This window comes from Bison bison, unplaced genomic scaffold, assembly GCF_000754665.1.
Source record: "Bison bison bison isolate TAMUID 2011002044 unplaced genomic scaffold, Bison_UMD1.0 scf7180017864039, whole genome shotgun sequence".
Lineage (NCBI taxonomy): Eukaryota > Metazoa > Chordata > Mammalia > Artiodactyla > Bovidae > Bison > Bison bison.
This window is the reverse complement of record NW_011494611.1, coordinates 662118-687877: the sequence shown is the minus strand read 5'-3', so window position 1 is coordinate 687877 and position 25760 is coordinate 662118. Positions and strand designations below refer to the sequence as shown.

The 25760-nt window shown below is 51.1% G+C and overlaps 1 protein-coding gene across 1 annotated transcript in view; it reads left to right on the top strand.

Annotated features, from left to right (window-relative positions):
• PAPPA (pregnancy-associated plasma protein A, pappalysin 1) overlaps positions 1-25760 on the top strand; it is a gene marked incomplete at its 5' end in the record, with an annotated part of 265764 nt that overhangs the window by 201028 nt on the left and 38976 nt on the right. The window contains 4 exons of the mRNA XM_010835189.1: positions 10662-10872; positions 11480-11651; positions 19705-19852; positions 25027-25136. Coding sequence (XP_010833491.1) covers positions 10662-10872; positions 11480-11651; positions 19705-19852; positions 25027-25136 — 641 coding nt within the window. The remainder of the gene's footprint in view (positions 1-10661; positions 10873-11479; positions 11652-19704; positions 19853-25026; positions 25137-25760) is intronic.

Below are 25760 nucleotides of genomic sequence, written 5' to 3'. Positions count from 1 at the left end.
GTCTTTGCTTCTGATCCCTCCCACCTGTTCCGTGCAGCCCATCCATGCAAACTGCCGTGTTGTGCAGCTGGGGAGAGAGTAGAGTGTGGACAAGCGTGGCGTCTCTACTGCTGCTGCTGTGTCGCTTCAGTCATGTCCAACTCTGTGTGACCCCATAGACGGCAGCCCACCAGGCTCCCCGTCCCTGGGATTCTCCAGGCAAGAACACTGGAGTGGGTTGCCATTTCCTTCTCCAATGCATGAAAGTGAAAAGTGAAAGTGAAGTAGCTCAGTTGTGTCTGACTCTTATCGACCCCATGGACTGCAGCCTACCAGGCTCCTCCATCCATGGGATTTTCCAGGCAAGAGTACTGGAGTGGGGTGCCATTGCCTTCTCCAATGGTGTCTCTAAGATCTTCCAAGTCTGGCAAAATAGGAAAGAGAAAAGCAGGAAGGGAGGGAAAGTAGAAGGAAAGAGAAGATTCTAAGAAAATAGCATGTGGAACCGATGTGACTAGTTCATTGGGTGGGGTGAGAGTCCAGTAAGTCTAAGAGGAAAGTATTATTATTACTTTGATTTTCACGGAGGAGAAACTCAAGGTTCAGAGTTGAAAGAACTTGTCCAAGGCCATGCTTTTCCTGGAGGGCTCCACCACGGGACCCAGATCTGTCTTTCTCCAAAGCCCACTGCTGCCCCTTAGGAAGGGGCTAGCTCCAAGGGGACTCACCCTAGGAGGGAAGAGCTAATGGGCACCTCCTGGGCCAGGTGCTGGGATATTCAGGCAAGAAGACATAGTCTGGCAAACTGGAGAAGAGGACTCATGTTGGAAATGAGTGAGAGGCTGACCTGGGTGACCCGGACTCTCAAGACCAAAAGGGCTCTTTCAACTCGGCAGGAGTAACTGATTATCGGAAAGATGATGAAACTGAGGTCCAGTGATAGGAAGGCAGGAACTTGCACAGAATCACAGAGCAAGTTAGCAGCAGCATCAGAACGACAGTCTTGGCTTCTAGTTGAGTGTTAGGTTTAGGCATTATACCCAGTTCTCAAAGGTGCCAGGACTTTCCTTTGCTTGGTTTATCAGAGGAAACATTGCCCCTACATCAGATAACCAAAATGATATCTCACTAAGCGTGGGTCCTACCTTGGGATCCGTCATGCTATAGAGTGGGAATGAGCAGACTTCTGTGTGTTGTGTGGGGGTTTGGAGGGAGGTCTATAAATTCCCTTCAACTTAGATGTCATATTGGAGAAGGAAATGGTAGCCCACTCCAGTATTCTTGCCTGGAGAATTCCATGGATGGAGGAGCCTGGTAGGCTGCAGTCCATGAGGTTGCAAAGACTCAGACATGACTGAGCAACTTCAATTTCACTTTCACTTAGATGTCATATTACAAATTCATGAGTTCCAGGCATTTGGATGATTGGAGAGGGTTGATAGTGTCTCCAAGTTTTCAAGAAGATTTAGAACTTCGAAAGATTACTACACATAGTAAGACTCAATAAAGTGTATAGACTGGGCAGCTGAATGAATCAATGAAAGTAAAACCACAGAAAATGTTTCTTTTAATAAATGAATGAAATACCCAGATATCTCACTAAACTTCCCCAGAAGAGAAGCAGAAAACACTTCTGGAATACATCCTTTCCTATTGTTCAGCTGCTCAGTCGTGTCTGACTCTTTGCAACCCTGTGGACTGCAGCACGCCAGGCTTCCCTGTCCATCACCAACTCCCAGAGCTTGCTCAGACTCACATCCATTGAGTTGGTGATGCTATCCAACTGTCTCATCCTGCCTCCCCCTTATTCTCTTGCCCTCAGTCTTTCCCAGCACCAATGTCTTTTCCAATAAGTTGGCTCTTTGCATCAAACCAAAGTCCCTTCATAGTTTTAGCCAAGAAGATTTGAGTGTAAAAGTTATAGACATTTTATTTGAGCTGCCCTAGAGATTGAGATCTGAGAGGGATAAAGAGACAAGTGGAAATTGCAAACTCTCCACCTTATCTGAGCCTGTCCCTGGCCCCATCTGCTCAGACACGGGGCTTATTAATAACTCCAGACTAGGACATCACACTTCCTCTCTGAGTCAGAGGTCCTTGGGAAAGGGAGGTGTATAAGGGAGGTGTATAAATCAGCATTGATTATTAGCCACAATGAGGGTTGCAGTAGTAATCCTTAATCCAAGTGATTGTCCTTCATTGCTTCTTTGCCGACTGTGGTGGAGGGGTGCCCTCAGTGTGGAGGTGTGACCCTAGAAGGACTGTCATTTTGATGGTGTTGATCCCCACTTTGCTCGTCCCTTGAGAATACAGGGCAGCACCTCTCCAGTGGCCGCAGTGACCCACTAGGACCCACTGCCATACCATGCCCTTGGTTCCCAGCATTATTGGATGCTCAGATTCCAGGCCCAATGCTTTGGCTTGGGTCTGCTGCCAGCAAAGGCTGGGCAGAGGTCCTGGTCGTCTCTCTTGAACTTGTTAATAGTTCCTTGCTTCTTAAGCCAAAAGATAAAGTGAAAATGTTAGTCGCTCAGTCATGTCCAACTCTTTGTGACTCCATGGACTATATAGCCTGCCAGGCTCTCTGCCCATGGAATTCTCCAGACAGGAATACTGGAGTGGATAGCCATTCCCTTCTCCAGGGGATCTTCCCAACCCAGGGACCGAACCTGCATCTCTAATGTCTCCTGCATTGGCAGGCAGGTTCTTTACCATCTGGGCCACCAGGGAAGGCCAACGTGAAAGTGTTAGTCCCTCAGTCGTGTCCGACTCTTTGTGACCCCATGGACTGTAGCCCACCAGGCTCCTCTGTCCATGAAATTGTCCAGGCAAGAATGCTAGAGTGAGTTGCCATTCCCTTCTGCAGGGAATTTTCCCAACCCAGAGATTGAACCCGGGTCTCCTGCACTGCAGGAAGATTCTTAACTAGGGGTGATCAAAACAAAATTTTCCCCCATTTCTTGTTTGGTTCCCTTTACACCCTTTGTTTTTCCTTCCCCACAGCAAGATTTAAGCAAAAGGAGTGTGAGCTTTCATCAGACAGAGAGGGATAGAGCTCTTGGTTCTGCCCCAGCTGTCTGGTCTCAGGAGATGAACTTCACATTGGGAGATATTAGTAGATCCTAGAAGAGCAATTTCACATCCTTGAGCCTCAGTACTCTCATTCGTAAACTGGTTGTAAAAGCGTCCATGTTGAAGGGTCATAGTGAGGATTAAAAGAGATGGTATGAATAAAATTGCCAAAACCAGAGTAAGTACTTAGTAAATACTCATCTCCAAGAGGCACTCTCGTGAGAATTGGGCAGTGGCTGCCCTACTGGCCCCTGACCTCTTTATCCCATGGAGGCCTTAGTCCTGGGACCTGTGGAGACTTGCTCCATCCTCCACATTCCACTCAGGACCTAGAGGTTAATGTGCTTGGACCAGAAGCTTCCACCCAGGAGAAGCACTGAGTGTGGCCCTGAGACCAGTGTAACACGGGTGTGAATAGCACCACAAACACACCAGTCCCTTAGAATCCGGGCGAACTTTTCTCGAATATCCTGACTTCCCCGTAAGTTCTGAGCCTTCATCGAGGTGTCCACAAGATACCCTGCAGGCCCACAGCTCTGGAGTCATTCCTGCCAGGGCCCTTTATCACATGAGTACTAGAGCACCCACTGCACCCGCACATGCACGAGGGAAAGTCCTCAAGTTTAAGAGAAAGGGCCTCAGTCTCAGAATCATAAATGTTTAACTCAATGGCTAAAAACGCATCGTTGCACCCCTGACCTTGTCAATTTCAACTCAACCACGTGAGGTGCACTGGATGTTGATTCTGGAGATGGGCTTCTAAAGCAAGCGTGCCCTCATCCCACAAAGATCTTTCCAGGGACTTCCCTGGTGGTCCATTGGCTTAGACTCCATGCTTCCACTGCAGGGGGTGTGGGTTTGGTCCCTGGTCAGGGAACTAAGATTCCATATGCCATGCAGCTCAGCCAAAAAAAAAAAAAGTCTTTCCAAGAGGCCCACTGTCTACTTCTATCTAAGGTCCGAGATTTAAACTCAGTCTAGTCACTGGTTTCCAGAAGATACTCAATACCATGGAGCATATGAGCGGAATGGCCATGTCCTTCAGTGCCCAGCGGTTAACCTTCCTGCCAGCCCCTCACTCTCTTCCTCGCCACTTACCCTCTCCCTCAGAGTCCTGTCCTGATTTTTCTCCCTGTAGGATTTTCACATCCCCTCTCCTCTCTCAGGCAGAGACCCTTTCATCTTTCTCAGAAGCAGATAGCCAGACCTGGAGGATTCAACTTTATCCTAAGGGTCTCATCAAGGCATCTTTCCCACAAAAACAGGGTCACTACCAAAGAGGACTTCTCAGATCACTCCTAAGTGCAGGCTACTCTCCTCATCTTATCATCCTAGTGCTCTGGAGATGGCAGGGTCTAGAATGTCATTGGGTCCCAGCCCCCACTAGGTGTTAATGGTAAGTGTTAGTGCTCAGTCGTGTCTGACTCTTTGCCACCCCATGGACTATACTGTCCATGGAATTCTCCAGGCAAGAATACTGAAGTGGGTTGCCATTTCCTACTCCAGTAGTGGTTAATGGTAAAACGCTACCCAATCCTTCCTGGGGACAGAGGAGCACTGTGGAAAAGAAAACCTGTTCAAGATCACACAGATGCTAATGACGAAGTCTTTAGATGTGAGCAGTGATAAGAGGAAGCAGTAGATTTCTTTTCTCTCTTAGATAATTCTTCTGTCTCCCTCATCCCCCACCTCCACCTTCACCTCACTCTGAACAGTGCTCAGGTTTCAAAAGTCAAGGGTATTCTCACCTCAGGGTTTTTAGCTGCTGCTCCAGAATTCCTTTGACCTTTTCTGAACCGTGCCTCTCAACCTAGTTGTTGCTGTTCAGTCGCTAAGTCCTGTCTGACTCTTTGCGAACCCATGAACTGCAGCACGCCAGGCTTCCCTGTCCTTCACTATCGCCTGGACTTTGCTCAAACTCATGTCCATTGATGGTGATACCATCCAACCATCTCATCCTCTCTTGCCCCCTCCTCCTTCTGCTCTCAATCTTTCCCAGCATCGAGGTCTTTTCCAGTGAGTCGGCTCTTTGCATCAAGTGGCCGAAGTATTGGAGCTTCTCCAGCCAGAGCTGGGAGAAGCCAGAAGTCATCATTTCATTTTGCCATGCAGAAACTGAGGTCCAAGAGAGGAAGAATTCATGCAAGGTCATGTATGCATTGCCATGAGCACTGGGGCCAGAAAGTGACCCAGGGGTCCTGACCCTAGAAGAGGTGCTCTCTTGCTAGGCGTGCCATTCCCAGCAATCTTGTGAAATCATCTGACTTGCACATTCCCAGCCCCTCTGTTATGGCAGGTGTCCAACATTCCAGGCTCTTTTCTGTCTCTTAGGACAGTATCCATTCGTTATCCCTTACTGTGACTGCATCTGAACACATTCTTCTTCTCCTCTGAGCTAACATGTGGGGCCTTTCAGTAAAGAAATTTGGAAGTGAGAGACACCATTCTGGACAGTGGGGACAGGAGGGGTGGTGAAATCATATGACTGGTTTTGCTTTTGAGATACTCCACGCATTCATGTTTCTGGTTCCGTGAGGTTTTCCTCTAGATAGCAGTTCTTCTATGGCCATGCACTTGGGTAAAAGCTCTGTAGTGTGGTCAAGAGAGCACTCAGGAGTCAGACACACCTGGAGTGAGTGCCAGCTATAGTTTGAGAAGCTCACTTTTCCACTCGGGACTCAGTGTTCCCACCTGCAAAATGAGATTAAGGACAAATTGGGTGACTAGAAGGATCAGGGAGATGGGGCCAGTCATTCTTCCTATACCTACCTCGTGGACTCTACAAATGTGATTTGTCCTTATCCCAGTCCAGCTAGCTGTGTTTTTACTTTCTTAATTCTGTGGCCAATATCCCTCCACATCCTAAAATATTAGAACTGGACAAGAACTTAAAGATGGCTTTGGTCTAGGGCCAGAGAAGTCAGGTGACTTGTCCAAGGTCACGGGAGCTCAGTGGTAAAGAATCTGCCTACATTGCAGGAGACTTGAAGGAGATGCAGGTTCAATCCCTGGGTTGGGAAGATCCCATGGAGAAGGAAATGGCAACCTGCTTCAGTGTTCTCACCTAGAAATCCCCTTGGACAGAGGAGCCTGTGGGGCTATAGACCATGGAGTCACAGAGTCGGATACCACTGAGTGGCTAAACAACAGCAGTATGCATTCAACAAATGGAAATTTAGGACTTCCTGTATGCTTGGCTGGAGAAGGAAGTGGCAACCCACTCTAGTATTCTTCCCTGGGGAATCCCATGAACAGAGGAGCCTGGTGGGCTGCTGTCCATGGGGTCACACAGAGTCAGACACGACTGAAGCGACTTAGCATGCATGCCTGTGTGTATGCTTGGCACTAGGGTAGGTTCTGGGAATAAAAGAATGAACAAGTTGCAGTCCCAGCCCTTAGGATGTGGGCGATGCCAGCTCAGTCGACAAGGCATTAAGAAAACAGACCTAGATCTCATGTCATTTCCCTCCTTTGATTCTACTCTAGGTTAGTTTCAGCCTTAAAGGTATTCTCAAAGAAATGTGATCTTCTGGGCACTCTTTACAGCAAAATAATAAAAGTAGATATATTTCTTTTGTTAGTACATTTGTAATCATTTTAATACTCAGTGGAGATTGAAATTTCCTTAGCCACATTTGTAGACAGTCTGAGCAAGATTTGTTTCCTTGACTTTAAAAGATGAACAAACAACAGTTCAGTGACACATCACTCTCTGAAGCCTAGTCTCTGCCCTCAGCATTCTTACCCTCAGCCAGGGGCTCCAGGCTCAGAAATGCCTTCACCGCATGTGCAGAGTCATGTTCCCCCAAGAAACAGAGGAAGGTGTGGATGTGACAGAAGCATCAGGGCTTCTCTAAGCCACTACCCCTGGGGACAGCTGGACTCAGTCCCTCTGGGAAAGCATGGGAGACAGGGCGGGATTATTCCTCTGAGTTCCTGTAACTGGGGCAGTTGTTGTGTTAATGCACCAGCCCCTTCACTGGTTTGGGCTCTGCTTCTATGAGCACTGACACCTCAGCACTGTGAGCCTGCCCTGCGTGCGGACCAAACACCCCTGATCAGAGCGAAAGACCTCCAGCAGGAAACAGCTGCGGGTGCAGTAGGCGTCCTTCAGCGTATAGAGGTCAGGGCCAAGGGCACGAGGGAAGGACATGGACAGCTGCGTCCTACCCTGCTTTCCTCAGAGCCGCATGGAGGCTGCAGGGTGGGGGCCACAGCTAGGGCCTGGAAATGCTGATTCTGCACACTTGAGGGTCTGCCGTGGTGTGGGGCATGTCCATGGTCCTGAATCGCCAGTTCTTGTGTTAGCATTGTTCTTCTGACCGCAGTGCTCAGCTAACTCCTATTTACCCTCTCAAAGAATGTACATTTCTAGTCTGCGTTTTCTCTCTTGATTAACCTTTTACGATTTTTCTGTTAGCTCACCACCAGAGAACCACAACGTCCACTTCACAGTCTAGGGTTTGCATAGCTGACAGGGTGTACTTGTGAAGCATCTCGACCCTTTGTCCAGAGGCGTTTTATCCTTCCTGGGAAATTTAGAGAGGGTATGCTCCCCTTATCTTTTGTGGCTCCCAGTCCCCGCTAAGCTCTTGCTAAACCCAGGCACTCCAACACGGCCTTCATCACAAGACCACACACACAAAAATAATAACAATAATGCAATTTACAATCTTTGGTGTGCTGGAGCCGTCTCTGCTTCTGTAGAAACCAAATGAGTCCCTCTTCCACACGCTTTATTCTTTCTACTCGATGTAGAGATATCTGTGGTGTACAGTGCCCCAGTTCGTCACGTGGTGGCCTCTTTATGGCTTACAGACCCTAAGTTGTCTTGGGCTCCTCAAGTGACTCACACAGATATGGGAGGAGGAAGAGGCAAGTGAGCAGGGAAAGCAGCAGCAGAGGAGCCTACATATGCTCTCTTCTTTCTTCTTTTTCCTGTTTTATTTCTCTCCATAGTTCTTTCCACCTTCTACACACCAAATAGTTTGCTTTTTTAAAAAGGTAACTTCTCCGTATCCCACTAAAATATAGCCTCCAAGAGGGCAGGGTTTGGGGTTTGTTTTGTTCATTGCCTTGTCTCGACATAGGCAAGAGTAGCTGGCACATAGTAAGCACTAAATAGAGGCTTGTTGAATGAATAGAGTGTGTGTGTCCTAAGTCACTTCAGTCATGTCTGACTCTTTGCAACCCTATGGACTGTAGTCCACCAGGCTCCTCTGTCCGTGGTGATTCTCCAGGCAAGAATACTGGAGTGGGTTGCCATGCTCTCCTCTAGGGCATCTTCCCAACCCAGGGATCGAACCCACATCTCTTACATCTCCTGCATTGGAAGGTGGGTTCTTTACCACTAGCATCACCTGGGAAGCCCCGAATGAATGGAGGTTCTCATGCAACTCCTGTGATCCTTTCAGAGCTGCTGCTAAAGACAGGGATTCGGAGGAGGGGGAGATGAAGGAGAGAGAAGGAAAGATGGGAGGGAGGGAAGAGCATCAAGGAAACTGGTAGCATTTTCCTGAATACTACCCATCCACATGTTTCATTTCATCTTCTCATCACCCTGAAAGGCAGGAGCAATTGCTTTCTTTCTATAGATAGGAGATTTGGGGTTTGGCTGTCTCAGAACAGAAAACAGAGTCTCTGCTAAGCAGGTATAGCCAACTTTCCACTAAAAACCACAGCCGTCTTTGTAGTTACACAAAACCAGCTTTAAACTCTTGTCTTTTATTAACCAGAAAACTTGGTCAAGTCACTTGCCTCTCTAAATCTCTGCTTTCAAATACAAGTTGTCGCCTTGCTAAGAGTACTGTGTGAGGATAAATGAGATCACGTAGCAGAAGTGCTCAGTCGGTTGTAACTGATCGGTAATGTCAGTCTCACCCTGATCACCCCTCCAATTCCTAATCCCTGAGCCTCCCACGTGTGTCCAGCCCTGGTTGTCAACACCTGTCAGGAATAACTGGGAAGAGGAAAGTTTGGTTGGGAGCCCCAAGTTTCAGGTCCATCTCCAGTTGTCTTGGGGAAATTCTGGGCAGGCTGTGTGTGTCAATAACATACGACCCGTCAGAGAAAAGCCTGCCTCTCCGTGTTTCACTTTTACTTGTGACATTTCCCATCAGGCCAGCTTCCCCGTGGCAGTCAATATGTCTCCTAGAGCTGGCATGGGCTGCGGAGAAGTGCTCATCTCTCAGCTGCTTTGGCAAAGCTTCACTGAATACTGGGCCTGAGAAGAAAATCCAGCCTCCAGATACCACGAGGCTGCCACTTCCAGGCATAAGGGGGACTCAGACAAATTCAGGGATGCGGGGCCCAGCGAGGGAGTGGCAGCTGAAGGTCACACAGCACCCTGAAATCAGAGCGCCTAGTCAATTCTGATAGGACCTTGCATGCTTAGTTGCTCAGCTGTGTCCGACTCTTTGCAACCCCATGGTCTGTGGCTCACTAGGCTCTTCTGTTCATGAGAATTCTCCAGGCCAGAATACTGGAGTGGGTTGCCATGCCCTCCTGCAGGGGATCTTCCCTACCCAAGGATCGAACCCAGGTCTCCTGCATTGCAGGCAAATTCTTTACCAACTGAGCCACGAGGGAAGCCCAAGAATACTGGAGTGGGTAGCCTATCCCTTCTCCAGGGGAACTTCCTGATCAGGAATCAAACCAGGCTCTCCTGCATTGCAGGCGGAATCTTTACCAGCTGAGCTATCAGGGAAACTTACTCTGCCAATTACTGGAAAGCAAGTTTCTTCATCTCTGGGCCCAGATGCAAAGCAGGGAGGATGAAGTGTGGACTAAAAAGATGTGCAAAGTGAGAGTTGCGAGTTAAGTTTTATTTCTGGGGCAAAATGAGGAAGGCAGCCCGGGAGGCAGCGCTTCAGAGAGCTCTGAGGGACTGCTCCAAAGAGGCAGTGGGGAAGGTTAATATATAAGATTTTGGTGAAGGGGGAGTTCAGTGTAATCAAGTTCTTACTTTAGAAAAGGTTTTCTGTTAGTCATGAGGAACTGATGTCATCATGAAGGGCTTTAGTGATTTACTAGATATGAAGAGATCCAAGGATTGGGTTCATGAAATCAGCTCCTGAAAATATCTAACTATCTAAAGACCCGTTCCACCAGTTTCCTTGGAGCACAGAGTGCCTCACCCTCCTCCCTGAGTCCCCCTCAGGGAGTGCTGAAGGTCAGGTCGGCAGCTGCAACAGCACAGGGTTCAATCTCTGCTCAGGCAGGTGGCAAATGTCCTTGTTGTTCAGTCGCTGGCAAATACTCGTGGCAAGTGCCCATTTGTAGTTGACAAGGATCGTGAAGGTCTCTTGTCTATGCAATATAAGAGGTTTCAGAATCCGAAGTCAGGAGCCTTGAATTGGATTCACTGTAGACATGGGGTACATCACTCCCCAAATTGTATCTCCCTTTTTTTTTTTTTTTCTTTTTTTTTATTTTGTGGCAGCTCTTTCTTCTCCCTGGACTCCTCAGCTGAAAGTGGAAGGGTCTGGAATCACATGTGCAAGTGTCTGGTTCTTCAAGTTGACTTGAGTCCAGGCAGCTGTGGATGAGCTGGTCTATCAGAGCTTCCCCACCTCCCGCCTCCACTAACCCTGCCTGCCTGTGTCCTACAGGCAACAACAGCCTCCTGACCTGCATGGAGGATGGGCTGTGGTCCTTCCCGGAGGCCCTGTGTGAGCTCATGTGCCTGGCTCCGCCCCCGGTGCCCAACGCAGACCTCCAGACGGCCCGGTGCCGTGAGAACAAGCACAAGGTGGGCTCCTTCTGCAAGTACAAGTGCAGACCTGGATACCACGTGCCCGGCTCCTCCCGGAAGTCAAAGAAGTAAGTGCGGCTGCAGAGGCAAGCTCCCGGCGGCTGGAGCCGGCCGGGGGACAGGGAGAGCCAGGTCTGTCTAGTTAGAAGGAAGTGCTCCCTGCTCTGCCCACCATTCATCCCGTGCTCTTCCCTGGGAATCTGGAGGGACATTGTCATCAGCTGCTTGCTGACTGTGTGACTTCTCTGGGCCTCTACCGTTGAGCAATACGATGGGGAGGATGATAGCAGTCACTGGGTAAGATGGTTGTGAAGGATGAATGAGGATGTGTGTGTGGAGTGCGTGCAGGGTGCCTGGTGTGCAGCAAGTGGTGGGTATCCATACCATCCCCGAGTCAGCCCCCGTCAGCGCCCCTGGAAGGAAGTGGGCGGAAACGGGCCAGCAGGGCTTGATTTTATTTCAGTCCACATGAAACTCTTTCTCGGCCCTGAGAAAAGAGTTCTGTGAACGTTTACCTTAACCCCTCCTCACTCCCTCCGCCATGCAATAGGATGAGCAGGGACTCAGGAATCAGAAAGGTATGTGTGAGGCCAGCTGGCTCCAGAGACCGTGGGTAGAGCGTGGCTGCAGCCATTGGGTCCTTGAGATGTCTCTACTTTTATCTCTTCCTCAAAGACGGGCCTTCAAGACCCAGTGTACCCAGGATGGCAGCTGGCAGGAGGGAGCTTGTGTTCCTGTGACGTGTGACCCTCCTCCACCAAAATTCCACGGGCTGTACCAGTGCACTAATGGCTTCCAGTTCAACAGCGAGTGCAGGATCAACTGTGAAGACAGCGATGCCACCCAGGTGAGGCTCCTTGAATTTGGGGTCAACACTTAGACCCCTTTCCCCTCTGTTTACTAACCACCAGCCAGGATTTAAGAACCACATCCTCCAGGAGACTCCCTGCGGATGCCACAATTGTGTAATAGCGGTATCACCCATGCAGAAGTTTAGGAGCTGAGTTCTCACCATCTTTCTTTGTAATCTCTCTGAACCTCGTGGTCCTACCCATTACACTGCATATTACTGGTTCAGCGATTCTTAGCTTTGAAAAAAAATCTCAGTATCAGGAACCTTATGAGAGAAATCATAAGTGAAATCCCAATGTCTGAACTTGATCCAAGGTAAGGAGTGACCGAGGCTGTTTTGTTGACTTTTTACCACCATCGCCACTTACATTGCTCTGAAATATGTAGAATCACAATTTCCATGATCTGGAGACATCAGTAGCTCCTCAAGCATTTGGAGAAAGGGAGCCATATTTAGACTAGATGTACAGTTTTGAGACTACTGAAGAAGGATGGTAGGAGATGGAGGGGACTGAATTCTATCTCAGTCCACGTGTAACTGAGTTCAGCACTCCCAGCAGCCCTGCTGAGGCAGTTCTGTGAATGGCATTTCCTTAATCCTTACACACACCCACCTCCACCCACTAAGACAAGTAGGGAATCAAGAATGGGAAAGAGAATGAGGAACCAGCTGGCTCCAGGGAAGACTTAGATCCACAGGGAGCTCCAGTCCTGAGAGAACCCACCATTTAGGGTGGATGCCTCAAGCCCCATGACACACAGGTGGGCAAGGATCTTTACTCAGGTGAGGCCAGAGTTCAGCCAACTGGGCCCCAGTGCAAGGATCTCCCTCTTGTCAGTGCTTAGTGGGTATTCAGTTCAGTTCAGTTCAGTTCGGTAGCTCAGTTGTGTCCGACTCTTTGCAACCCCATGAACTGAAGCATGCCAGGCCTCTCTGTCCATCACCAACTCCCTGAGTTTACCCAAACTCATGTGCATTGAGAGTCAGTGGTGCTATCCAACCATCTCATCTTCTATCATCCCATTCTCCTCCTGCCTTCAATCTTTCCCAGCATCAGGGTCTTTTCAAATGAGTCAGCTCTTCACATGAGGTGGCCAAAGGATTGGAGTTTCAGCTTCAGCATCAGTCCTTCCAATGAACACCCAGAACTGATCTCCTTTAGCAGTCTGGTTGGATCTCCTTGCAGTCCAAGGGGCTCTCAAGAGTCTCCTCCAACACCACAGTTCAAAAGCATCAACTCTTTGGCGCTCAGCTTTCTTTATGGTCCAACTCTCACATCCATTCACGGCCACTGGAAAAACCAAATACTAGACACAGTCGGAGCAGCATCCTCAGCTCCTTTTACTCCCATTCCCACGTGCAGTTAGCCACTGACTTCTGCCCATTCCGAACTCCTGAACTGCCCTTACCTGTCTCCAAGGCCACCGGCCTAACTCAGGCCAGCAGCATCACCCTCCTGGCCTGCACGCAGCTTCCCAACCGCCCCCCTGCCTTCTCCTTGCCTCTCCGGCAGACTGTCCACATCACAGCCAGAGTGGCCTGTTGAGAGCACACGTGTGATCATGACAGTTCCCCTGCTCAAAGTCTTTTGTGAATCAGTAACCCCATCTCCCTTAGAGTAAGTCTCACCTGTGCATTCAGCTTACCTCCCCCATCACAGTAAGACAAATCTCCCCCTTCACCTGCATGTTCTCTGTGAAAGGAGCTGTCACCTTTTCCAACCTAAGTGTCCTTCACCATTCAGCCCAGGCACCCCTTCTTCCAGGAACCTTTTCCTGCCCCTCCCACTGTGGGCCCAGTGCCCCTCCCTCACAGCACTGGCCACGCTGCATTGTAATTCATTTCACGCTCCCCCACTAGATTTTGGGGCTTCCCAGGTGGCTCAGACGGTAAAGCATCTGCTTGCAATGTGGGAGACTTGGGTTCAATCCCTGGGTCGGGGAGATCCCCTGGAGAAGGAAATGGCAACCCACTCCGGTACTCTTGCCTGGAAAATTCCATGGACGGAGGAGCCTGGTGAGCTACAGTCCAAGGGGTTGCAAAGAATCGGACTGAGCGACTTCACTTTCAGTTCCACTAGGTTTTGAGATCCCTGACCACAGCTTTCATCTTCTCTGTGTTGTCAGCACTGGGGATAGTGCCAAGCGCCTAGTAGGTGCTCGGGAAGTGACAGGGCCTGACTCCTGCCGTGGACATCCAGGCTGCTCTCCTCATTTTCCAGTTGGGACACTCACTCAGCCATCCAAGGTGACGCAGCTGGTGTCAGCTGAATCAGAATCGGAACCTGGTCCCCCAACTGTGGACAGTGGGCAGACCGAGTCCAGGAGGCAAGCCCTGTAGGGGAGGCATGCTCAGGACTCCTGTCTGTGTACCCGGGTCCTTCCCTTCCTCAGCTGCCAGGGAGGCAGAAGCTGGGGCTGGAACAAGCAAAGGCTAGAGATTACCACGGCCTCACGCAGCCGATCAACTTCCCTCTCACTCCCTTACATAAAACTGTTGCTAACAGTTACCCGAACTGCTGAGCCAAATACTATTCTGGCCGTGGTCATGTTATCAAACTGAAACCCAGTCTGCCTGGGGCCTGCCAAGTACCTTTCATGGCCAGTTTGTATTTAAAGGAGAGGAAAATGTAAATTTATCAGACGACTCAAGCGGTCCTGTTTGGCAACTGCCGGGGAGGCCAGACGCTAAGGAGCAGGGTATTGCTTGCCGGCTAAGGAATGAGGGAGCGCGTGCCAAATGGGCTCCTAATACAATTGACGTTTCTAGTTTGTACTGCAAATGAATTTCCTCTACCCTCAGACCGGGGGCCTGGGAGCCAAATCTAGTATTCACCTCAGATCCCCTCTCGCTGCCTGTAAACACAGTCGAAATGTACCGCGCAGAGTATCTTGAATCGAACAGCATGTATATGGAGCGGGAATTCTTTGCTTTCCAAACAAGCTCCAGATCCTGGCAAGGGAGGACAGGGGCTGTTGTAGGGGAGGCTCACATACCCCTTCCCACTGACACTAAAAGCAAATGAACAAATCAAACCTCAACTTCATCCATTCCTAGGGAGCCACTGTGATGCTGGATCCAGACTCTGTGTTTGAATCTTGGCTTTACCACTTACTAGCTGGAGGACTTGGGCAAGTTATTTAACTCTTTAAGCTTCAGTTTCCTCAGGCATAAAGTGGGGGAGGGGAAGTAATTCTGGCTTCCTCTTAGTTTATTTGTGAGGATTAACTGAGGCAGTGGAAGTAGGGCGGGCCTGTGGAATTGTGCGGTGCGCAACCTGGGCACCCCTCTCATACGTATAATGCCTTCCCAAGCGGGGCAGCTTCTAGGTTCAGGATCATCACATGCTTGCCCAAGGATGCAGGGCTTCCTAGAGGAAGTCCCAAGCCCATACGATATTAGAGATGGGCTGGACCTCAGGGTTTTCCCATTGCAATCTGCTTATTTGATAGGTAGGACCACTGAAGCTCAGAGAGGGGAAGCACCATACCCAAGGTCACACAGCAAGTTGGTAGCAGAGTCAGATCTCCTAGCCAAGTCATTGCACAAACGATATTTTCTGCCCAGCCTTACTCCTGCAGCTGCATGGCTACACGTCACCCCTGTATCTCACTGGGAGGAAACAAAATGCATGTGAGGCCATTGACCAGACACAGAGGCAGATAATAAACAACAGCTGCGATTTATTGAGCATGTACTCTACGCCAGGCTGGGTTAAGTGCTTTGTACAGACATTTAAGCCCCACAGTGTCTGGCATCACTGTCCCATTTTGCAGGTGAGGAAGGTGTGGTTCACGGAGTTAAGGTGTCTTGCCCACCTTATACAACTAGGAGGAAGTCCAGGCAGAACTGAGATTGCTGTTAACAGATCTCTGTATCTTGTGGTTCACTGTGTAGATGGTTGGATGGCATCACCCACTCAGTGGACATGAATCTGAGCAAAGTCCGGGAGATGGTGAAGGACATGGAAGCCTGGTGTGCTGCAGTCCATGGGGTCACAAAGAGTCAGACACGACTGAACAACTGAGCTGAATTGCTCTGTTGACGTCATATTTCTCTCCGCCACTGTCTTACTTCCATTTCTGCTAACTAGAAGTCTGGGTCTCCCTCTGTGCGCGTCTCCCAGCCTCTCCTCCCCAATTCCACTCCCCTGTACTGTAGGAAAGCACAGAGGTTTACAGGGAAAAGCCTGGCTCCGGCCCGGCCGCCTCCCTGTTCTGGCAGCTGCCGTTTCTCAAATGTGGGTAATGCTTGGGCTGATGTTAAAGTTCCCTTTGAGGCAGTGCAAGAGAGTGGTTAAGAGCTCACCTAACCCTTAGAGGGCCTGATCTGTGTGTTAAGCTATAAATGCTTCACATAGCCTAACTCACTGATCCCCATGATGACTTTTTCAGGCAGTGAATTCCAGGCTCATTTAACAGGAAACCAAAGCATAGAGAAGTTAAGGAACTTCCCCAAGTCTGCACAGTGGGAAGGGTGCAGAGATGGAATTGGAACCTGGGAAGTCTGACTGAAGTCCAGACTCTTAACCATCACACCAGCATCATTTAAAAACTCACCTTTTCACTTCCTAGCTGAGCCTCAGTTTTCAAATCTGTAAAAAGGACACGATTTCCACACTAACTGCACTGGTAAAAGCATTTTTAACTGCGTGTAAAACACTGGCACGTAGTAGATGTTTGACACTGTATTATATGCTTGTGGCTTTTTGGGGACCTGTGTAGTTAGAGTTGAGAAAGCATAGTACGCTTCTTTTGCATTTGTGTTTATTTATTTATTTGGGGCTGTGCGTGACTTTTGCCATTGCACGGGCTTTTCTCCAGTTGCAGCGAGGTGGGGGCACCCTCCAGTTGCGGTGCATGGTTCCCAGTGCAGCGGCTTCTCTTGTTGCAGAGCATGGACTCTAGGGCACTCGGGCTTCAGTAGTTGCAACCCAAGGGCTCTAGAGCACAGGCTCCCTACTTGTGGTGCATGGGCTCAGTTGCTCCATGGCATGTGGGATCTTCCTGGATCAGGAACCAAACCCGTATCTCCTGCATTGGCAGGCAGATTCTTTACCACAGAGCCACCAGGGCAGCCCCGTATAGTATGCTTTTTTTGCAGATGGAGACACAGGCACAGAGAGACAAGACGCTTTGCTAAGAGATGCTCAGCCCTCTGGTGGTAAACTTCACCCTAGCATGTAGCACTGTGTATTCAGAGATGCACAGTAGGTCCCCTGGCCTCCGGTCTTCCCAGATTGGATCCTGCATGTCAGGCCTTCTATGGTCACACTGGGCTCAGCAACATGGCTCTGCTCCAAGCATCTGCACCCAGGTGATGCTGCTGCTGCTGCTGCTAAGTCACTTCAGTTGTGTCCGACTCTGTGCGACCCCATAGATGACCTCCTACCAGGCTCCTCTGTCCCTGGGATTCTCCAGGCAAGAAGACTGGAGTGGGTTGCTATTTCCTTCTCCAATGCATAAAAGTGAAAAGTGAAACTGAAGTCGCTCAGTCGTGTCCAACTCTTAGCGACCCCATGGACTGCAGCCTACCAGGCTCCTCCATCCATGGGATTTTCCAGGCAAGAGTAGTGGAGTGGGGTGCCATTGCCTTCTCCTGCACCCAGGTGATAGGTAGCCCTAACTGCACAAAAATCTTTTCCCAAAGGAGGACATGAAATCCAGAGAGGCTCTGGGAAGTCTGCCATGTAGAAGGTACAGAGGGCCAAAGGTGTGGGGGTGGGAATCAAAAGAAGTATGCGGGAGAGACAGGTGACCACAGACTCAAAGGAAGGATGTGTGCAGAGCAAGAGAAGGGGCTGGCGTGTCATCTGGGTCCCACTGTAGAAGCCCTGGCTGGCAGCCCTCCAGCAAGCCTGGTTTGAAAGTGCAAGCTATCTTATCAGAAGGACTGTATCCTTTGTGACGCTGCTTCGGTCAGCAGCAGAAAGTGCCAGATGAGCTGGGCAGGAGGGAGAGAGACCAGAGGCAGCAAGACCAGAGTGCCTTTATGCTTCCCTTTTCTGTAGTGGCGCCTCCCCGGCATGAAATTCCCTACGCAGATTCCAGCCAGTCCTAATACATTCTCTGTTGCAAACCCAGCTCCCAGCCAGCTCTGGCCCACGCAGTGCTGAGGTCTGCAGCCCTTCAGGGGCTGGAGGCCAAGTGCACCATAGGCCAAGGCTCAAGGAAATTGGGGTCAATTTCCTACTCCCCTGAGGGCCCAGCAGAATCACGGGGCCTGGGGTTCTGGGAGGGAGAGTCGGGGTTCTCTGAAGCCATAGGAAGTTGCCTAAACTTTCCCCACGCTCACACGGAACCTCTGGGTGGACTCAGCAATCACCCCACAGCTGTGGCCGCGGGATGAGCCACCCTTCTCCGTGGCCACAGAGGTTTCCACCGCCACCAGATCCTCCTCATGCTGGCCCACGTGAGGCCCAGAGAGGGGCCCCTTTCTCTCTAAATCCCAGCTCCTTACAGCTGTTTTCTCAGACAGGGCAGCTTCAGCCTGCATCAGCCCTTTCCAAGAGTTTGTTTTCTCATGCACACACTTGTTCATTTATTCGCGTATTCATTCATTTCTTCATTTACTCATTTATTTCCTCATCCATGCATTTCTCTTCTTTTTAAACAAATTCATTCCACATCTCTGTACTTACTCACTCCATCTTTTGTTCCTGAATGAACAAAAATACCTATTGGGTGATGTGTGAATGGGCCTGTTAAGTGGCTGGGACCTGTTGAGTACTGTGGAAGGCCCCCAGGGGTGCAGGGGTGACCCAAGAGGGTACCATTTAGGAGGGAACAGATGATAGAGAGGCAGCGGGTGTCAGAGACCTTCGGCTAGTGCAGTGTGCAGGCCTGGGCTTGGCATTAGGACAGGATGCTTCTGCCAGAAAGTTCTGTGCCTGTGTTTGGACAAGGGGGCAGGGGCAGGGGACAGAGCAGACAAAGGTGCAACACGTGCAGAAGCAGCCTGGCCAGGTGAAACCCTACGTGGGGCATTTGAGAATGCAGGCAGTGGATGACGCTCAGGGCTGGCGGTGGTGCTGTGGGGAGCAGGGAGCTGGCTTACTTCACAACTGGACCCGACAGAGCTACGCCTAGAATGGACGCTAAGGAATGGTCTTTGGATTGGGGGATGGTTCTGAAATTTCAGCAAAGCTGACCTTCTGTTGGAATGTTAGTGGAAAGTGGCTCGTTTGCCCATGGCTTTGCAGAAGATTGAGAGATGGGATATTGCCTATTGTAAAGACTTGGAGGGAGGGAGCGTATAGAAGCATCCTCACACCACCCTTTTGGTGCCATTATTGCTGGAATGGAATGGAGTGGAAGGAAGGAAGGAAGGAAGGAGGGAGGGAGGGGAAGGGAGGCCCTGGAAGAGAAAGCTACTTGGGGGGCTGGGCCTGGGATTTTTTCTCGTCGATTGAGATGAAGCAAGCTTTGGAGTATGCCTGGGGTGAAAGTGAAAAGTGATAGTCGCTCAGTCGTGTCCGACTCTTTGTGACCCCATGAACTCTAGCCTGCCAGGCTCTTCTGTTCATGGGATATTCCAGGCAAGAACACTGGATTGGGTAGCCATTCCTTTCTCCAGGGGATCTTCCTGATGCAGGGATGAAACCTAGGTCTTCTGCATTGCAGGCAGATCCTTTAGCCTCTGAGCCTTGGTGTGTGACCGCCTCCTGACAAATGGCTCCAAGATCCATGCTTACTCACTGTACACATCGGGGTACACATGGTCCCCTATGTTCTCAGTTACAAAAAACAAGCCAAACGAGTTCCTCTGATTGGACTCTCTGAAAGAACACTATTCAGATGTAGGAAACCTGGGTGTTAAACTCTCCAAAATGCTTTGAGCAAGTTTCTTCCCCCACTGAGTCCTCAGTGTCCCCATCTGTAAAATGGAGACATTGCAGTGACTCTACTGGAGGCCGGTTGGGTTTCCACCATGGTGAAGAACTTGTTTTGGAACACTTTCGGGGCGCTGCAGAGCAGAAACATTGGGAGGCTTCTTGTGCAGAGGGTGGGGTCTCTCTTGGTCCTGACTGTGTCTCTGTGGCATGCAGGGCCGTGGGAACAACGTCATCCACTGCCGGAAAGATGGCACCTGGAGCGGCTCCTTCCACATCTGCCAGGAGATGCAAGGCGAGTGCTCGGCCCCAGACCAGCTCAACAGCAATCTCAAGCTGCAGTGCCCTGAGGGCTATGCCATAGGTACGATGGGCGTGGGTGGTGAGCTATGCATGGGGGGAAGGAGGGTGGCGCATCCTCCCCAGAACTTGGAGCTTGTGTCCTTCTGGGATAATGGGCACCTCTCTCAGCGCGAGGCACTGGGGAAATGAAGAGGAATGAGACCAGACCCTGTCCTCTCAAGAAGAGAATTCAGGGCACAGATGTCAGCAAAGCAATGTTGGGTGGGTGTGTGGGATTACACTGGAGGACAGAAACATTGACTGATGCCTCCAGGGACACAGAAGGCTCCTAGAGGAAGGTCTGCTTACACAGGGATTTGCCAGAGCTAGTTGGGCAAGAAGTGGCATTCCAGGCAGAAGGGATCAACATGGCAAAGGGAGGGAGGTATGAAAATCCACTTCCAATTTAGGGAAGCAGTGACCCAGTATGGCTGCCTTTGTTGGTAATCTTAAAACATGTGTGATGCTGATCATTCACAATACCGGCCGTGGGTCAGCACTGTACCCAGCTCTCTAGAGATGTGATCTCTTATCCTCTCAATAACCTTGAACAGATGAGGAAATTGAGACTCAAAGCAATGATAGAACATGCCCAAATCCTGAGACCACTCCTCCAAAGCCCGAGTTCTTTCCATGGCATTTCAGTTGCCTCCAAAATAAGGAGAAACAGCTTTTTCAAAATATTCTTTACATGGTGATAGGCTAGCTCGCCAAGTGAAGGGAGACAAACTGGGGTCTGATGCCAGGGGGTGGCCTGGGAGAGACCAGGCGTCTGGACAGATACATTCATCACAGGCCCACAGCTTTCTGGGGAGCTGGGCGTGCATGGAGTCTGACCTCAGTGGAGGGCAGTGCTACTGACCTCTTGGGTGGATTCCTTAATTGACCATGATGAAAAGCCCAGGGAATTGGATGTCCTTTCTCGTGGCCAGTGTGATTTATGGGACGATCACCAGGGGTGTCTGGAGCAGAGGGTTATCTGTGCAGACACTCACTCCCAGCCACACAAAGTCAATGTGTTCCTCACCCTCACGTGGTTATCATTTCACGTCCAGAAGGGAGGCCCACAGCTGGGGAGCAGAGGGGTGAGGGGGCCTGACCACTTCCTTTGAAAGATGGAAACGCAGAGCCTCGCACAGAGGTTCTTCAGCTGAACTTAGAGTAAGGATCAGCCCTCCCGCATTAGTGCAGCATGCCTCAGAAAACATCCAAGGGCATGGTTCCCCTCCCTGCTGATTCCCAAGGTAGTTTAAGATCTAATGGAGCCACCGATCCAAAGGACCCTAAGCAGGAGCTTTGCAGAGGGGGGATCTCATTGGGTCTGCCAGTATAGGCATTCTAGAAAGTTGTGGCAACAGGTGGAGTGGTGGCCAGTAGCGTTGGCTGCTCCATCCCAAGGTCAAGGCTTTCTCCATCATTCCTGAGGGGTGTGCATGGCTCTGGACACTTCTGTCTGTGATGGGGCCCCTGCCCCTGACTCAGTCAGGACATGCACAAAAATGAATACGCCGTCATACTCATGCCTGGCATTGAGCAACCCCGGGAGAAAAAAAAATCCTGATTAAAACCAGACCGCCTGCATGTCTGCATCCACCGATGCTTTCAAGCTCATATATTCCTGTATGCACAAACGAGCAAGCGTGCATGCTTCACAACCGACTCAAATGCACCCATCGTGCGGTGAGCTCACGCCTAGCACAGACGCATCAGCCAGACACCGCCCAGATACGTCACCCGTAAACCTACGTGTAGCTCACACACACACGTACACAGGTACGTCACGTGGCCACTTTGTACCTGTTGTGTATGTGCAAGTCGCAGACACACGCAAGGGAGCCAGAATGCCTGGCCCTCTGCTAGCCAGCAGGCTAGTCGAGAGGTGGTGGTGGGGAGAAGGGGTAGTGATGACAGTAGCCTTTCCTTCACTCCCCGAGCTTTCTCGTGGTCAAAGCAGACAGGGCAAGCTGTCTGTCTGACGCGGAACCCCCTTCCCTGCCTCTGTACCCCCTGTTCTCACTGCCACGCCGATGTGGTTTTATGAGCATGGTCATCTGGGGTGAGGGGTGGGGTCTGCTGGAGGGGGCTGAGAGAGTAAACGCCCCCCTCCCCAGGGCCTCTGAAGGGGATGCTGAAGCAGAGAGGGGCAAAGCTTCCCCCACCGACCCGACACTCCTGCTCGTTGTCCTTCCACCCACCCCCTGGGCTGAGCCCTCCCCGGGGAGACGTCCCTCAAAGAAAGGGACCCTGACCAGAGGCCTCCTAAGCAGGGCAAGGGTGAGGTAGGCGGCTGGCTTGGGGGCTGGGGCCCCCTTTCTGGAGCTGCTTGGAGCATCTGCCTCCAGGCCGAGGGCCTGGGGAGGCCTGTGTCCCCTCTCAGAAACTCCCAGAAAGTTGTGACAGCCACCAAGGCTGCTGCCACCTCCTGGCTCCTCCTGGGAGGGGGAGACGGGGGCCCGGTGAGATCAGTGATCTGTAATGATGCCAATTAGGGCTCATACATCACAACACGCCGCCTGGTCCTGAGGCCCAGCGCTGTGGCGAGGGAGGGCAGAGCGGAGCCCGCCGCCGGGAGAGAGGGATTGAGCCGTGTCTGCTGCACAGGGCAGCCGTGGCCTCCTGGGTGAACCAGGTTTATTTATTCCCCCTTTTGGGGTGAACATCCTTTGTCTGTTTCTCAGAGGTGGCGTCTTGTTTCTCCAAAAAGATTTTCCCATCACAGCCTGGCTCCCTGAAATCTTTAAAATCGATCTCCTGATTCACACACACACCATGGAGTCTCTCTGAGGGCCAAGGGACCCCCACCTCGGACTCTCATCTCTTCTTTTTATGTCTTTCTGCGGGCTTCTTTTCTCTCTGCTCACCCTTCACCTCTCTCTGTCCCCTTCCATGGCCACCACCTTCTCTTCTCTCCCTTCTGTGTTTCCACTGTATGTGTCACGGGGTTTGGGAGCCGGAGAGGCGTGGGCTTTCATTCACGGCCCCCTCCTCCCCAGCTTTGGAACTCAAGCACTGCACACTTCACTCTTTCACCCCCAAGATGGGTGTGAGGACCGCGGTCTTAAGGGCTGGGTGTGCAGGGGTGGTGAGTCGCAGGTGAAAGCCCGCTGACCAGACCAGAAATACTCCCACCCCTGCCTTTTCTGGGTTCAGGGGCCCCGTGTTTAAAGTAAAGAGATTCTAAAGATTGTCCCGGATCTGCCATTCCACCCCAGCCCCCTCTTCAGACTTTGGGACTCGCTTAGATTGAAGAGAATGACAAGATGGCAACAGAAGGGCCCTGATAAAATATATGTACATATACAAATATCTAAATATGCACCTATATTTGCATGTATGCATATACATATATGGAGAAGGAAATGGCAACCCACTCCAGTGTTCTTGCCTGGAGAATCCCAGGGACGGCGGAGCCTGGTGGGCTGCCGTCTCTGGGGTCGCACAGAGTCGGACACGACTGAAGCGACTTCGCAGCAGCAGCAGCAGACACATACATGCATTCTGTTTATACACGTACACACGTCTGGAAGGGAGCCTTTGGACTGGCTAACAGCGGAGGATATTTTTCAAGAAAGTAGACTCGTAAACCATTCAGTGTTCGAGGGTGGTCTTGACACTAAGGCAGGGGAATGACCTCCGTAGGGCCCTGGTGAGATTGTGACATGTCCGTTCTCTGTCCATATGAATGAGGACCTTTCTGGAGTCCTGGGGACATCCCATGGGATAAGCTTGGTTTTAAGGAGACTTGAGAATCACTGAGGTCAGGACAGAGAATGAATCAGTCCAATTTCATTCGTCTTGCCCACCCACAGCTTGAAGGTCAGCTGGAGAAGCGCCTGGACCCAGGGCTTCTGTGTACTGACCCTGTCTCTGTTGGTCATGGTGCCTTCACTGACTCACTGCCTGATTCATGTTTTCATTCCTTTAGCCACTTATTCAGTCCTTTATTCATCCACTCACTCGTTTATGTACCCACTTCCTGCTGTCTGGGATACCTAAATGCCTACTCATCATTCATTCATTGTGCCCTTCATTCATTCACTCATTCGTTTCCTCAACCATCTATGCGGTTGCTCACTCTTGTCTCTTTCACTCACTTCACAAATATTTATCGAGTGCCTGCCATCCACCATGCACAGTGCCAGGCTCTGGGCATAGAAAGGGGCACAGATAGCACTGGCCTCATGGAGTTACAGGCGAGCAGGGAAGAGAACTTTTGGTACCACAGCGACAAAGTCTGTGACGGGTGCCTGGGAGAAGGTTTGGGTTGTCAGGAGTGGAGGTCTCCTCCAAGAAAGGGCGCTTGGATTAAGGTCTGAAAGATCGTTGATTGTCATGCACCCATTGAAGAGTCGGGGGAAGGATCTTGAGAGCACAGAGGAGGGTGTGAGCGCCAGCCCTGGGGGAGGAGAGTGTGGTTACTGCTGATGTGGCATTCACACGTTCACCGCTCACTTGGCTGATGCCTGCAGAGCAGACCTTGTGTGTCAGGCGCTGGCTTAGGCTCAGAGAGGACTCGACCCCATCCTTGTCCTCCTAGGGCATTACTGTAACCGCGGAAAGGAGGGACAGGGGGCAGGGCCAGCTCTGGAGTGGGATTCACCAATGGCAAACACTGCTCTCAGTCAGCTGCAGAAATCAGGGCGAGCTTCTCGGAGGATCCAACCTGGGCTTTGAAGAGCTGGTAGGATTTGACCTTGAGAAGGCCAATCAGTGGGACAATTCAGGAGAAAGGATACACAGGGGCAAGAGTTTAGAAGCTGTGACATGGGGGATTCGGGTGGAAAGCCAAGCGCAGTCCAGTTAGTGGGAGTGTGTGAGGTGGTTCATGGGAGACAGGGTTGACCAGACCATGGGAGGCCATGGATGCTGGACAGAGGGGTTTGTTTTGCACTTTGTCCTGGATGTGGGCAACCCTGGAAGGGTTTCTGAACACAGGAGGAGTAAGAGCAAACTGGGCCCAGGGCTGATGAGCGTGGCGGTGGTGTCAGCTGGACAGGAGACGAGAGAGTTGTCAGGGAGACCAGAGGTGGCCCTACTGGAGGCGGGGGTTCTCTCTTTCCCGCTGCCCCTGAGGGAGGGATGGCCCAGACCAATGGGGTCCAGGGAGCAGCGGGTGCATTCCAGTGGGGGGAGGGGTGGTCTTTGGCATCAGGAGACAGGAGTTGAGCCGCCGCCTCCCTCTCTGCTTCCCTGCAGGGTCAGAGTGCACCACCTCCTGCCTGGACCACAACAGCGAGTCCATTGTCCTGCCAGTGAACGTGACCGTCCGCGACATCCCGCACTGGCTGAATCCCACGCGAGTGCAGGTGAGTGACTGGGAGGAAAACGACCTCACTGACCATCTACACGCCCTGGCCCTGAGTTGGTCCCTCTCCATACGGGAAAGCATCTGATGGCCACACCTGCTCTGTGGGGCAGACACGGGTTCACTGTCAATTCTCCAAGCCTTAAACATTTAGTCCTTCCCCCCTGGCAGCCGCTGTGCTAAGGCTGTTACGTAGCGTCCCACTGAATCCCGATGACGGCCAGGGAGTAAGAGGACAAAGCACTTCGCTTACAAATGAGACTGAGGCTCCAAGAACAGCTGGGGTGAAGGAGCAGAGAAGACCCCAAAGCTGCGTCTGCCTGGCAGGAACGTCCTCACTTGTTGGGGCAGGGTTCACGGCTTCTCTGGTAGAAGCTCATGGACACTCCATAGCCGGGGCTTCTGGTATCTTTCTCATGCTTCACTTGTGTGGTGGAAAACAATTAATATGTGATACGGGGAACTAGCAATACCAATTGTGTATGAAGCACCTCCCGTGTTTGCGCACCCAGTACTTAGCACACAAGTCTGTTTAGACCTCAGGATGGTGCGGTGGAGCGAGGCCCACTGTCTGCATCCTCTCCCCGAGCACTAGCCCTCGGGGGTGGGCGGTGGTCCGGTAGGA